This window comes from Falco cherrug, chromosome 1 (genome assembly GCF_023634085.1).
Source record: "Falco cherrug isolate bFalChe1 chromosome 1, bFalChe1.pri, whole genome shotgun sequence".
NCBI classification, from domain to species: Eukaryota; Metazoa; Chordata; class Aves; order Falconiformes; family Falconidae; genus Falco; species Falco cherrug.
The window spans coordinates 12,729,128-12,743,707 of NC_073697.1; the positions used below are offsets into that span (position 1 = coordinate 12,729,128).

Here is a 14,580-nt window from a genome sequence, read left to right on the forward strand (position 1 = left end):
AAAGGGATTATTTTCATAGGCACCACAGAATTAGACACACCAAATTAAACATCCAATTAACTGTTTCTAAATATCTGAGTTGTATTTACATTATTTCAAAGTACTACGTAGCCCAGAAATTGCTACCATCAATCAGAATAGAAGGTGTCAGTCAGGTCTTTCTATTAAGTTTTTCCCTCCTCTTCCCACATTACCACATGAACCACAGTTGAGGAAGCAGAAATCACTGAAGGTAAATTAAGACTATTCAGTGAAAAAAAACCACCCCTCTTCCTAATCTTTCAGGTACAGTAATCTTAGCTATTAACTGCTATCATGGAAGGTACAAAATCAGCAAAAAGCACAATTTTTATTTCTCTCCTTAGAAGATGACCAGATCCTTGTACCCACAACAATTATGTCTTCAACTTTAGTGCTTTTAGTAGTGAAACACAATCCCATTGTCATTAGCAAAAAACCAAAATAAAATCAGTCAAATCCTTCAAATTAACAACCTGCGTGTGAGAAGTAGTGTACAGATAAAAATGTTCTCCTCACCAATCATCTGGTTTGACAGCATTTGGATCAGGTATTTTTGGTCTCTCATCCCAATCATCAGGCTTCTTATCACTAGGATCCTCTATTTCTTTGGGAGGGTTTACTGGAGGAACCATATCCTCAAGAAGACTTCCTTTACTAACAACCGATTGGTCAATTAACATTTCAAATGTGTCATCTGGCTTTAGCACTACATTGAAGAAATTCGTATTAAAGGAATAAGGGAAGCATTCACTTTACAAATATCTTTAACCAAAACCTATATAATAAACACAGACTCAGACAATTAATGGCAAACAGGATCCTCGCTATAGCAGAGCAAGAGACAGACTCCCCACTCAGGTACTGGATCTGGACACAAAACATTAAAGTGGCTACAATTGCACAACGTATGACCAGCGTCAGGCCCCCCAAAATGAAGCCTCTAACAAATCCAATTGCTGGATCACATCCAAGCACATTCTAAGAGATTTTTCAAAAACCTACCACTTAGCCAAAATTCTGCTTCATTTATTTATTTAAAAATAGAGACAAAGACAAACCTCTGCCCCAAAAGGCATCTCTGCTACCAAATTACAATTTCACACTTGAAAGCATAGAAATACAAGAACTGTGTCAGCAACACAGCTGAAGGATCATCAAAGAAGTAATTTCTCTCCGATTCAAATCTCTGATAGCTATTTCCCTCAAATGCCAGACTGCAAGTACAGAAAATCCTCTTCAAATGTTTAAGTATTTTAGCAAGTGTGAATAACTGAGAAGCCAGGGTCACAGAACTAGGCAGCGTCACTCAGTAACAGACATTGTATCCAGATCCATTTCTCATAGCCCGTAAGCATATTTGTAAGTGCTTAACAAGTATATTCAAATGTCCATTCAACACAACAACAGTTATTAATTCAAAATAAATACTGTTCCACTTTTACAAATGGTTTTCTAAAGATGGATCATGAAAACCAGAGTAACAGCGTTACAATGACAGTCTGGTAATACGTAATTTAGCTCTTGCAGCCTAGAAGTTTAACAGTATTAAAATATACATAAGTGCAAAAATTAAACACCCCTATAACTTTAGATACAATACAAAGAATTTATTTTTAAACTTCTGTTATCAGTCGCATTAGAATCACACAGCTCTATGGAGTCTATTTGAACAATTAGAATAAATGCAATCCAAGTTTAAGTAATTTTAATCATAATTTCTTAAGAACAGCCCAAACACAAGAACACATGCATTCCCTTACCACAAGGACAGTGTTTACTTTCACTTATTCATACTATCTAAAAGTGAAAGTCTGCCATGGCACACTACAGTAATCTATTTTAAAAAACAGTGTTTTCCCATGGCACAACAGTTGAATATGCCTTCCATTATTACGCAATGGAAGTTCAAAAGTACAGTCAATTTTGCTGTATTTGCAGCATGCCACAGATGAGCCTTTCTCTGACTGTTTATTCTTCCACAGAAATTAGAAAGGGGGGGGGGGGGGGGGGAAGAACCAAGAAATTCAACTTTTATCTCTGCTGTACTGTTCATTGGTACAGAAAGAGATGTCCCATGAATTAAACCCCGTCCATATTCATTTATTCACCTTCAGAGAATGTGATTAACATATCTGTTCATGCACACTGCTGCAGATGCAGGTGTTAGCGAAAAAAATCTTAACACATGGAGGAGAGTGGCGGGTGGCGTGCTGCAGATTTAACTGAATTCCTGTGAATTCTTAATGTCTTCCCAGAGTATTCAACAGTTGTATGTGTCTTTTAATATTTTTCTTAACAAAAATATTGTTATCATGATAAGTACCTGGAGTACTAAGCAATTCTTCACACTAAAGGCTGGCTAGGGCTGGTATGTTTTTTCCTGTAATCGAATATCAAACAGCAGCATTTGAAAGCCACTTTTATGTCCTGCAGTTAAGCCCAGTCATTACATCATTTAAGCACAAACCATTAAGCAGCCACCCCTCAGAATGAGCAAACAAACAAAAACGCAAACAAATACGAAGCTTCAGCAGACAGAAATACATTTTTAATCTTTCCAATTTAAACTTTCAAGAATTAAACAGTACCTAGAGTATATAGATGTGTCTTCTTGTCCAAATAGAATTTTTTTAGATCTACATCTGGACGTTTTGCATGTTTTTCATCATATTCTCCAGTTTTAGGATTCTTATGTCTGAAGATAAAGTGTAGTTTGTAATCTTCTCCACATTTATCTGGTCCAAACATAATAGTATAAGGTGTTTTGTCAAAAAAGTATTCCTGTAGAAGCAAGAAAGCTAAACATGTGTTATACTGTACAGTTTATCAAGTGATTTTGGGTACTTTTCCTTGATGCTGTGGCATACAGCATAGTCTCCTGAAAACTGGTATGATATGTCATGAGAAGAACTGAACAGTCCTCATGAGTTTCGGGTGCTCCCTGTTCTCAGGGAACAGCCTAACCATAGGGATCACTTAAGCCTCCTCAAGGAGGACGAATATATTTATTTAGAGCTTACCCTTACATAGAAATGCCTGTTACAAATCAAAACACCCCATATTTATATCCTTCTACAAACAGTATACTAAAAGATGGAAAGGAAGTAGGTACTTTCTTTGTAACACTTATTCTTCCATAAAGATAAAACCCAGGATATTCTTATTCTGTATTTTATCAGTTCCCTTGCTCCACATTAAATGACAACAACCACCAACACTGGAAATATCAGGTATAGTTATTCTCTCCTTCAGAGTATGTTGCATGACGCTGTTCAGACATGTCAGTATTTTTCAACTATTTATATGATTTTTCTATTTGGAATACACAGTAATGCCTTATATTCTTAAACAATTGCTTGAAGGAAGAGGACCGCATGATTTCCGGAAGTTTTCTCCTTGAAGATATATTCTGACGCAAATGTATTGTTTGAAATGAGTCTGTATTTTTAAAAATGTTTTGAATGCAAAGTAAAATATTTTCAGTTCACACACTAGAGAGTGCATGTATTTAAGCTTGGTCCTTCTTACAACATTCTGCAGTCTTAGGAAAATGTTACTGATAAGAATTAACAACAATTAAGTGACTATTCTAGTAGCAATAAGCATATATACAGCATTGAGACATGTCCAATTTTAAAGTTAAAACCCCCACAAAATAAGAAAGAGAGAACACTGACTCTTAAATCACCTCAACACACAGCCAGTGAAATTCCAAAAAGAGTACCGGATGAATTGTGAGCCAGGCCATAAACAGGCAAACTTTGCATTTGCTGTCTTCTGGTTTACCTTCTAGTAAGACGACAGATGCTGGAGAATTACAGTTTCATGTGTAACTGAGCTGAATCCCTTTGTCTCACACCTTTTAAAACGTAGAACTTTTCAGTTTTACTACCATTTACACACCTTTCTGTTATGGCAGATGCCATGCCTCTACTTGTTCTCCTACAGCCTGGGTGTTTTTCTTATCTATTAGTACTCAAGTTATTTACGCACAAAACACATACTGCCATATGAATTTTAGGAAAATGGAAGAGCATTAGGAAGCTGCATTAACGCTTTTATCACTTCTTAGAAATGCTTGCAGGTAACTTCTTATGTATGTCACCACCTCCTAAACTCTTGCAGAGGTACATTATATGTCATGAAGAGTCCCACTGTTAAGTAGCTCTTCCTGACTGATGACTTGTAAGTCAGGTCAAGCAGTGTCTTGAGCCTATCCTTAGCAATCTGCTCTTCATTTTGCACATACACAGGGCATCACACTTCACTGCTGTTCTCCTCAGTACTTGAAAGTCAAGGGTATGGCCTCACGGGTCAAGGCAGCAGCAGTAGCACAGACATCTCAGGGATAAAAGCACAGGTGAAGAATCTTACCCAGAGAGAAAATTATGAATTCCACCTGCGCTCCTGTTAATAGGGTTGGTTTTTTTTCCAGACTATTCCTTATTATTTTTCCCATGAGCTTGCCTTTCTAGCTTACCAAATCTTGGTGAGCAAATGAAATCTGATGCATCTCAAACACAACAACCTCTATAGCCTATACAAATTATTACTCTGATTGCCCTGCAAACTTCTGTTACTACACTACTGCATGTTGGTTCAAGAACACCAATTAGCCACAACCCTGTAGCAGTTAGGGTAGTCAGCTTTCAAGTAGCTACAGCAGCCTGCTTCAGGATTGGAAGTACCCTTATTTCGTGTTTGTACTGCTGACTCAGCACAAGTCCACTAGCTCATGATGTAACATAACATTTTGAAACCACACTGGTTATTCCAAGTCTGTCCAAAGCACGACCCTGTTCTGTAACTGTTGCTATATACCAAAAGCACCAGCTCCCATCAAATCAGCTGCAGCTACCACTGTATGCATCAGCCACCCTTACTCTGTCAACACAAAATCTGCATTGCCCAAGCTCCTACGCAACAATTCACTGCCAGTTCTGAACATTAAAAAAAATTGCTAAAATATCCTTTATTACAGGCTAGAAAGCTTACATCTACACCTCAGTGTAGCGTCAGAAATACTGAAAGCAGAAACTACCAGTCTGCTTATGCTACAACCAAAACTTGACTAGAACAGGCATTTTAAGTAAGAAATACTTGATTGCACTGGCATGGTAATAAAGAGTTTTGCAGACAAGTTTGGAAAAGGCAGGCAAGTTCACATCAATATACCGAGAAACAATCTACAAAATGGTCCAGCATACCAAGGCACTTACTAATTTTTCCACATCTGATCATTCAGACCTTTTCCTGAGAACAGAGATTCTCCATCACTTTCAGTTTCTAAACCCAAGTTGTGGCCCTTTCTAAGATGTCACATTGCATGCCATGTAGTAAAAACAATTGCTTCACAAGTTATGAGTTGAGATTCTATGGCTTCTATTATTGCAGAAAGACAGACTAAACAGATGCAAAAGTCTTTTGTCCTGGACATAAGACATCACTCGTGCAAAACCAAGAGTATGTTAACCACAGCAAACTATCTACATAGCTTACTTGAAGTTTTAGACTACCTATAAGTTTCATTAAAATAAATGGAAATTATAACAAGAATAGCATTATCAAATATTCCACCAGTAAAAAAATGCACAACTTCAAAGGTTTTGTGTATATATAATAAATTATATGTATATTATCTTGCCCAATCTTCTGCTTAAACATTTAGTAAGCCTTTAAGAATTTAGGATGCATTAGGAACTAGTTTCTTATTGACATTTCACAAGAACAATTATGCATTCCTCAAATGAACAACTGATAGAAAATGTTAAGTAAGAGGACATACCAGATTCAAGTCATCACTACTGGAGAGAAGTTTAATATATGCACCACCACAGTCAATGCCTTCTTGAAAATTCACTTCATATCTGGGCAAAGAGCAAGTTAAAAAAGCCATTCCAAGTATCAAATACAAATTAACTTCTAATCTGCAGTTCTAATTATGAATACATTAAGACCGTGCATTAGTCACTACTGCCAAAACACTTCTACAGGACCAAAAGTTTTTAAATGCCACACAAGCTATGCCAGCCGCGATGCCAGTCAAAAAACACCACAGTAACAATTGCTAACTAACAATTGGTATCAACAGTAAGAAAAATTTCAAGGTGGTATCAACAACATGCAAACATCAAAGTGAAATTGGAACCGGAGAGAGTTCTAAAAAGTTTGTGCCATCTTTGAAACTGCCTGTATGGCACACTAACTTTAGCCCAAGGAGTTATCTGCGTATCTGTTAAGTACAACAAAGCAAGTCCAAGTATCTGAAAAAATGAGTCATATTGCCACGGTGCTCATCATCATTAATATTGCTATAACACATTCAAGATTCAATTTGCTTTTACAACCTACACAGAAGTATTCTGTAAATGGAAAAACACTGTATTAAGACTACACAATTTAGATCTTTTAGAGCAAAGACTGAAAATTAATTAGCTTTTTCAGCTATCTCATAAAACATTAGATTTCTGTCCAAAAGTATTTTACAAGAGTTTAAATATCACTTCTTAACACATATACTACAATCTTACTTGATTATTCAATCATTAATACATATAGTTCTGACGGCTGTGGATATGATAGGTCAATGCTATACAGAAGCCAGTATTTTCTACAGGGGTTCACATTACTTTGACTTAAAGACTCCAATAATAGTAAATATTATGTAAAAAAAATATGAGGGATTACTTACTGAACAATCAAAGGCTTATTATTGAAAATAAATGCTTTTGTTAACTTAGCTGATATTGCATGGTGCTTTGCCACCGATTTTAACACTAATCCTCTGTCTCCAGGCATTGCGTTTTCTTTCAGCTCTTCTACTTCCCATCTTCCTAAAACAGACATACACAGTCTTTCAAAAAAATGTAGGCTGAAGTAAAGAAATCAGTCTTGTTGAAAGCAAAGAGTTAGCAGCAAATAAAGACTAGTTGCCAAAGCATGGAAAAAATCTTGGTATCTGATGACAAAGAAGTTAAACACTAATCATCCAATTAATTGTTGGCAATTCTACTGTGGCTACAAAACATTGCTCAAGTCCAGCTTACACTTCCCCAAATTAAGAGCTCTACAGCACTCAAAAAACCCCACATTCATTGTACACAAATTTGCTGCTTTTATCTTTCTATCAAATCAGGGATAGAGTGTTCTAGCCCGTACTTTTCAAGAATTGGAACCAGAATTCCAGCTCCACAGTTAGGTGATAAAATAAAATTTGTGTGATGCCAAAGACCCATCTAACCCAATGTTCTGGCTTAGACAACAAAGAGAAAAGAAAGCTTAGGGAAAAAGACTGCAAGCAGTTGTAACAAGTGAAAAGCTGCTTCTTTCTTCTTTCCCCAAGCAGCTGTTTCTACAGCAGTAAAAATCCCTGTTTCACAACTGATTACAGCCAAAAGAAAGAAAATTAACAAATAAAACTGAGATTTTGATAAACAGAATTTTCCAAATAAAATAAAAAGCCAGTCATGGACACCAAAGTAGGAAAGAACCGCATCTTTACCATAATCCACCATAAAGCAATGAAGCTGAATAGAAAAGCATATACATTTAACAAAAATTGTTTTATATCACAAAATTTAAATCTATTGCACAAACCTGTAGCATATGTGAATATCCACTGGATCTCTGTTTAATTGCAATATTATATGAAAGAATCAATACATTCTAGATACGTCATTTTATTCAAGCCTAAAGCTTGCACTGCAAATACAGAAACTGTTTCAAAGCTCTGGTTTGTATTAAACAAGTTTTATTGTAAAAAATCTATTCCAGTCTTAAAATATTGGTGGATAATTAAAGAGATGCTTACACTTCAGGTATGCATAGCTCTACACAGAAAAGCCTACTCTCCCATTTCACTAAAAAGGTATTCATTCTAGACTATTAAGGTAACACCAGCTTTCAGTATTTTAAAGATGACACGTGTAAAGTATATGTTATTCCTTGTTGTTTTCATATTTACAGAAATCTACAAGAAAACTTCAATATTGTGGATCTCTATACTTAGACTGTGGTATCACACAATGCCTAGAGGAACATAAAATATTTCTCCAGATTTCAGATTTTAGATTTTAGATTTATTCCTACCATCGTCACAAAAAGCATTAGTCACAAGGCACTGTGTAAGCTAGATATCCACATGGTTCCTCCACTCCTGCTTACATCGAATTAGAATCTTTCAGGTCAAATCTAATCACATGGGAGATGAAGGTCCCCATGCAGAGTCTTTCCAAGAATTAGCAGATTTCATCTTAAAGACAAACAAGCAAGCATACAGCTTTAAAAATAAAAATTAGATAATTATAAATTCTCCAAGTTTGGGAAAAATACAGTTGATTACACATGTGGGCAATATCCAAAGAACAAGATTTCTAAGAGGGTAGTTATATTTTCTCAGAGATTAGCAGCACAAGATTCACTGATTTTTTTTCCAGGAATGAACACAGCACAAAATAAATAAGACTTTGACAACTCCCTGTAATCTTGTAAGAAGCCTGTGTCAATGTGAACAAAAGGCAGGAAATGTAACTGCAGCATGTGTTTTAGAGAGATTCATAAACTGCTAAATCCAAATGAAACAGCTATTGACTTTTATGCAACTGAAGCGCGATTTGTGAAAGGTCATTAAGGAAGGGCTGATATGTATGTCAACAAATCCCTAGTTTCTTCCAGTCTGCTCAACAGAAGAGAGGAAAATCCCCTCCTCTTCAATAGTGCTCCTTCCTGGAAACTAAGGCCAAGCAATAATGCCAGGCAAAACAACGAGACCAGAACAAAACCCACTAAGTTGGAAAATAGTTCAAAAAGGTCTTTTCACCACAGACTTAATGTTGAATTGTCCGGGTGACTTTTAGAAATATGACTGTTTCAACATCAGAGACAATTTCTATCTGAGGCCAAGTAATGAGATGTCTGTTCTTACAAGCATCTCATCTGTATGGGTATCTGCTCTGCAGCTTCTTTTACCAGTTATATCTGGTAACGACTAAACCTAAAAACATCTATTCTGTACCATTTTGCACACCAAAGTCCTACAAGTTATGTTTGCTTACCACTTTCTATTAACATTGATTTTATTTCACATAAGAGCAGTAGCAAATACTTTTCTTTTGCAGCAGTAACTTTTTCTGTTCTCCCCACTTGCTCTTCAATTGGATAGATGCATGTTGCAAAATTGTTGCCACAGATGACGTATCTGTCAAATAGTTTAAAATTACATTCAAGGAGGCAGTTCTAGCCTATGAATTTTTAAGTCGAGCGCAAGCCCCAATGATAAAAACCATCGAAACAACTTGTCAGTATTACTTCCCAAATTTTAGACTACTGTAAAAAACCATTCAAGAAACACTGGAGAACGCTACATGCAAGTACAGATGATCTGAAAAAGTATTTTAAAGAAAAAATCATTCCATTTAACTTTTGTTTCAGAAGCCAGACTGGGAGACCAACCCGTGAATCAGTAGGACAGACGCAGCAACATGGAACGTGCTGCTTTAGAAACGTGTTTAACAGCTGAAAACAAAGCGGTAAATCTCTCTGATGCTTTCAGAGAAGGCATTCTCAAGAAGCACTATTCATAAACAATCCACACTGAGCACTCAGATGCCAGAGGGTATTCTCGTATGACTCATTGCAACAGGTTGTTGGGATGACAAAAAAATTATCTTCACGCTAAGTAACCCAACAAGCAACATTTCACATCTTAGTTTCAGGATAACAGTTGTTACACAAACTAACACTTCTGACCCATGTAATCTCAGATTTCAAAGATAAGTTCAGTGTAAGGGGTAATTACTTCTCAAAGAACAACAGAACAACAGAAATTATGTAGTGGAAGTAAACATTAAAACCACTTACCATCGTATTTAGCAATGTTATCATCCGTGTCTTCTTTCTTGGTTTTAGACAACACCCACCTAAAACAAGAAGCGTAGCAGTTACTGAACTGTGTAATGCTGTATTATTTAACAAGCACAGGAAAACCAGCTTTTGCTTCTAGGCTGTGAACCTGTGATGATGATTTTGACACTCAGCATCATGGAACTTAGTTTAGTTCAAAGAACATGGAAAGAAAAATTAAAATATATTAGTCTAAAATAGCATTTCAAAATACTTCCTAAGACTATAGATGAATATACAGTTACAACTCTAAAGTCATTCAGTTGTTCTCAATAAACTTCAGTTTTACATACAAGCTGAGTTTGACAGAATGTAACAATATTGCATAAGCATAAAATATCAAAAATACATGGGTAATAGCACGGTTCAAGTGTAAAACCTTCAATATGATAAGGAAAAAAATTACCCAAAGAAACCTTAACACTATCTGACAGTAACAGTACACACGCATAGCAGAGGATGAAAGGAAGAGGCAAAAGTGTCCATATGATGCAGGAGGGGGCCTGGAAAGCAGGACCACAAGTAACAACCAGTTAGTTGAAAGGAATGTGCTTGAGCTTGTGGGTCACAAGCCCTGGTGATAAGGGACATGAGAAGTTACTGAAGGGTATAGAAACAGGGACTAAGTATCGAGCTGAGACTACACAAGGAATAAGGCGGTCTGTTTGTCAGCTTACTCAAGGACGTGGTGCGAGAACTGCAGACATTGTTATCTTTAACTATTGCTGAATTGCTAAATAGCAAGAGATCTCCACACGAGCTGCCACACAGTTATAGAATAAGCAAGTTTTTTGACCAATCAGAATAAGATGTAACAATTGCTTGTGTGTATATAATCATGATATTAGGCTAATTAAAGTGACATTTGCTTGCATCAAGCTGCATCCCGTCTCTCAATCGCGGCAATATCACAAATGTAATTATGGACTGAACAGATTCCAACAGGGATCCCAACAGGGCAACAAATTCCTGACCTCCTTGATAGTACGAACAAGGCAAACTCAGCTTATCATATTAAGGGGATAAGCACATACCCTACATACAAGCATTCATCTGGAGCAGAGAAGTAAAAAGAAAAAAAAAAAAAAAAAAAGGCAGTCCACTCATCTGGTCATACAGTGGTTCTATCCTGAGCCATGCACAGGAATATCTTAAGCCAACACTGTCACTGAACTCTTCATTGTACCAACTACAATACTACATTCTCATGCTTACTTCTGTAAAGCACTATTTTCATTCATTCTGAACTATCCTCTGCATAGACTGTTTCAGGGATGAATCTTTATCTTGTCTGCCTTGAATTTCAGTCAGATTTGTTCACTGTTAACAGAAATACTGGGAAAACTTCACAGTATAAATGGCAAACTAGAGCCTTGGTCTACCAGAAGACTGACCAACGAGGAAATAAAACAACTCTACAAGTCATGCAGATTTTCAGGGCCCATTCTCAAGAAATAATTTCTTTTCCGGTGATTTACCTAGTCAATTTATATGTACACTTTTCCCTAATTTTAGGGAAGAAAGGCAACATGCTGCTTACTTTCTCATACTTCCATACTTGGTATTGTTATGTAAATTATGTACAGCTAGACCAAAAATCCCAAGCACTGTAGCTGAAGCTTGTAGTATTAGATTTAGTAAGGCGACTAATCTTTGAACAGATGACACAAAACTAGAAACTGAGATAAATTATATCATTCAAGTACCCCAGTTAGGTTTTTGCATTTGTTAATCAAGGTTTTCAGTTGTTTGGTGTTTCTTTTAAAACACCACTTACAACCTCTTCTATTTTATAATTTTCCTGTCATCATTGGTACTGCTTTTGTATTGCACTTCTTAATATTTAGAAGTAACATTAAGACAAGTGATACATCGAAGACAGGAGCTTGTTAACTTACTGTCCTTCTACATCTGATCTAAATATATATCTAAAATAAAAGAACATGAAAAAACATAATGTGAGTAATGACAGGCTAATGTTCAGTGGCCTGAAGTTCCCTGTAACTCTACAGCAGAGAACAGTTCAGAAACAACTGGAAAAGGGAGTAAGATTCTATCTTACAGAAGTTACTGGTGCTTGTTACCATGCTATTTTGTTTACAGTTTAACTAGTGCATCCTCAACAGACATAAACGTCTTAGGATTGTAAAACCTCACTCCTACAGTAGTTGGATCTTAGTCTTCTGACAGGAGGTAAAATATAGGCAGCTTTAAGTTCTATCACAATGAATATATCACATTGCATCTCCTTTCACCTCTATGTCTGGATCTTCATAGGAGAGTTAGTAGTTCCATTGATTTTAGTAACATAGGAAAACACCTTTTCCCATGATTGTTCACAAATCAAGGAGATGGGTCTTTTGTTCAACAGCAAAAAAAAAAACCAGCAAAAAATATACCAATGACAAGGTCTGACTTGTCATTAGAAGAGAGACTTACTTTCATATTTTAAAAGCTTTTTTCATAGTAAGAAAGTACTCGTAACAACTCATCACACCAGCTCTTATTAAAGAGATTTCTACTGTATTCACAGATTCTGCCTGGATACACACTTACTTAACTTGAGCCAGTAAAAGCATACTAATCTGGTTTGATTCAAAAAAGAAAAGTCAGTGATCATACAGATCACATTTACATGGTACTCATTTGTTTTTCACTGGTATTCTACACTCTTTACATCTGAGCTAGAAAGAGGACTGAAAGCCAAGCTGTTTCCCACCTAAAAGTAGTAAGTCTATTCCAGAAACAGAAAATAATAGATTATATTCACTCTTATTGACAGTGCATCAGTGGCAACTGACTATAGCTCACAACACACAGGTTTTCATTGAGCAACACAGATCACCCAGAGTACAAGTTACACCTTACACTGCCATACTGTTGGAAGAAAACTTGTAAGATACAGACAAGACAAAAATGTCTGGCTTAAGAATTGTGAGATAAACCTGAAGATTATTCTAAAATGTCAATGCAGTAAGGTCAAACTACCTAGAAAATACTTCAGTAGTCTCAAATATATAATACTTATTGAGTATGGGAAGTAATACAATAAATAAAAAAACCCACTAAAAAAAAACTTAGCTACAATGCTGAAGACACTGCCCTCTTACACATAAATAAGCAGAAAGAGTTTGCTAATGCAGTGTAATAGCTATGCACTTCACCTTGCAGCTACCTGAACTGGCTAAATCTTTAAATTATATTTCTTTATGTTGATTAACGTAGAGTTTATTACAAGCTTCCTTAAAACACAAAAAATAGCAACATACCTGAAATGTTACCTGTCCAGCTTAACATTATGATGTATTTGGAGCAAGTATTACCAGCCTTTCCAATTCTAACCCCTGTAAAACTTAACTTTTGTAAAGATACTAGCAAAAAATACAAAGTCAGTCCTGCCACTGTAAGTTAAACTGCCGAAAGTAAGTTTATGCCTTATAACTTTAAACTTACCCAGTCAATACTCCATCAAAGGTTTCTGTAAAATACACTTCCCCAGTTGGCTTTGGAGTCTGGTACACAACCTAAAAGACATGTACAAACATACACACTAACCTAAATTACAATTTTTCCATTTGCAATACACTATCATACCTCCAAAAGTAGCCCACCCAGACAGACCACCAGATTTCGTTCGTTAGAAATACCTAGCAGCATAAAACAATTTTCCCTGTCCCCAACTCCTCTCATTTCTACAGTCTGGCCGCATCCCTCTAACAGTGAGCAATTTCACATCTGTGAATTTTAAAAATTGCTTCCCGTGTTCAAAGCTAATAACATCTTATGTGTAACAAACACCCTGAAAATTTACTGAACTTGCACCAGTACTCTGCTTCCTCCCTACTTCTTTCTGTATGGGTTTTCCATCCTTCTGTTTTCCTGTCTACTTGGCACATCACAGCTGGGCTACATATTAAAAAGGAAAAGTTGAAAAAAATAACTTATGAAGTACAGGATAATAAATGCAGAAAGATTTTCTGGGAATAAAGACAGTGTCAAAAGGCAGCTGTGACAGATGAAATCAAGAAACTGGCCTAAAGTCAAAACACCAGTAAGACCAAGATTCTTTCTGCTTTCTTCTCTAGAAATGGCATGTTAGGATTTACAACAAAAGGTTCTGGCACCTAGATTGAAGCACAGACTAGCGAAACCTTCTTTATGACTATTTACCACAGGCAGATCTATTTTACACATTGGCATATTACAGTCATTCTTTAAGCCCGTCTTACACATCACACACAGCAACTAAAAAACTCTGGCTGATGGGTTTGACCCACTCAATTGTCAGCTGCATATTAACTTGCTTTTTTTAAAAATGCATTTGTCCACCAATTTCTCTACTAGTTATAACTGTGTATCTTATAATTAAACAAGCTTTAGTTAAAGACTTCCGTAATCTTACCTCTAAGGAAGATTTATCTCTGTCGACATCAGCTTCTTGAGACTGCTTGTCAAAATCCTCCACTTCAACATCTGCATCCAGGTTTTCTTTGTTTTCAGTTTCTGCAGTCACTGAGCTAATTATCAGGACACCCAAGCACAGCCAATCCCACTGGAAGTGCATCCTGGTTATATAAACTGAAAGTTTTAAATATCATCACAAGGACATTATCAATACTATTACAATTTTACTCCAGACTATCTACAGTAAGAAATAAA

General features: G+C 36.2%; 1 protein-coding gene across 4 annotated transcripts in view; it reads right to left on the minus strand.

Annotated features, from left to right (window-relative positions):
* Nucleotides 1-14,580, minus strand: part of CLGN (calmegin) — a 31,609-nt gene that overhangs the window by 9,899 nt on the left and 7,130 nt on the right. For 3 of the 4 annotated variants that reach the window (XM_055713092.1, XM_055713099.1, XM_055713109.1), the window contains 7 exons: nucleotides 14,324-14,499; nucleotides 13,375-13,445; nucleotides 9,880-9,938; nucleotides 6,713-6,854; nucleotides 5,807-5,888; nucleotides 2,610-2,802; nucleotides 538-727 (listed from right to left, as the gene is read on the minus strand). In XM_055713092.1, the coding sequence (XP_055569067.1) occupies nucleotides 538-727; nucleotides 2,610-2,802; nucleotides 5,807-5,888; nucleotides 6,713-6,854; nucleotides 9,880-9,938; nucleotides 13,375-13,445; nucleotides 14,324-14,485 (899 nt within the window). In that variant the 5' untranslated portion in view covers nucleotides 14,486-14,499. The remainder of the gene's footprint in view (nucleotides 1-537; nucleotides 728-2,609; nucleotides 2,803-5,806; nucleotides 5,889-6,712; nucleotides 6,855-9,879; nucleotides 9,939-13,374; nucleotides 13,446-14,323; nucleotides 14,500-14,580) is intronic. The other variant, XM_055713117.1, reaches the window with a different exon arrangement.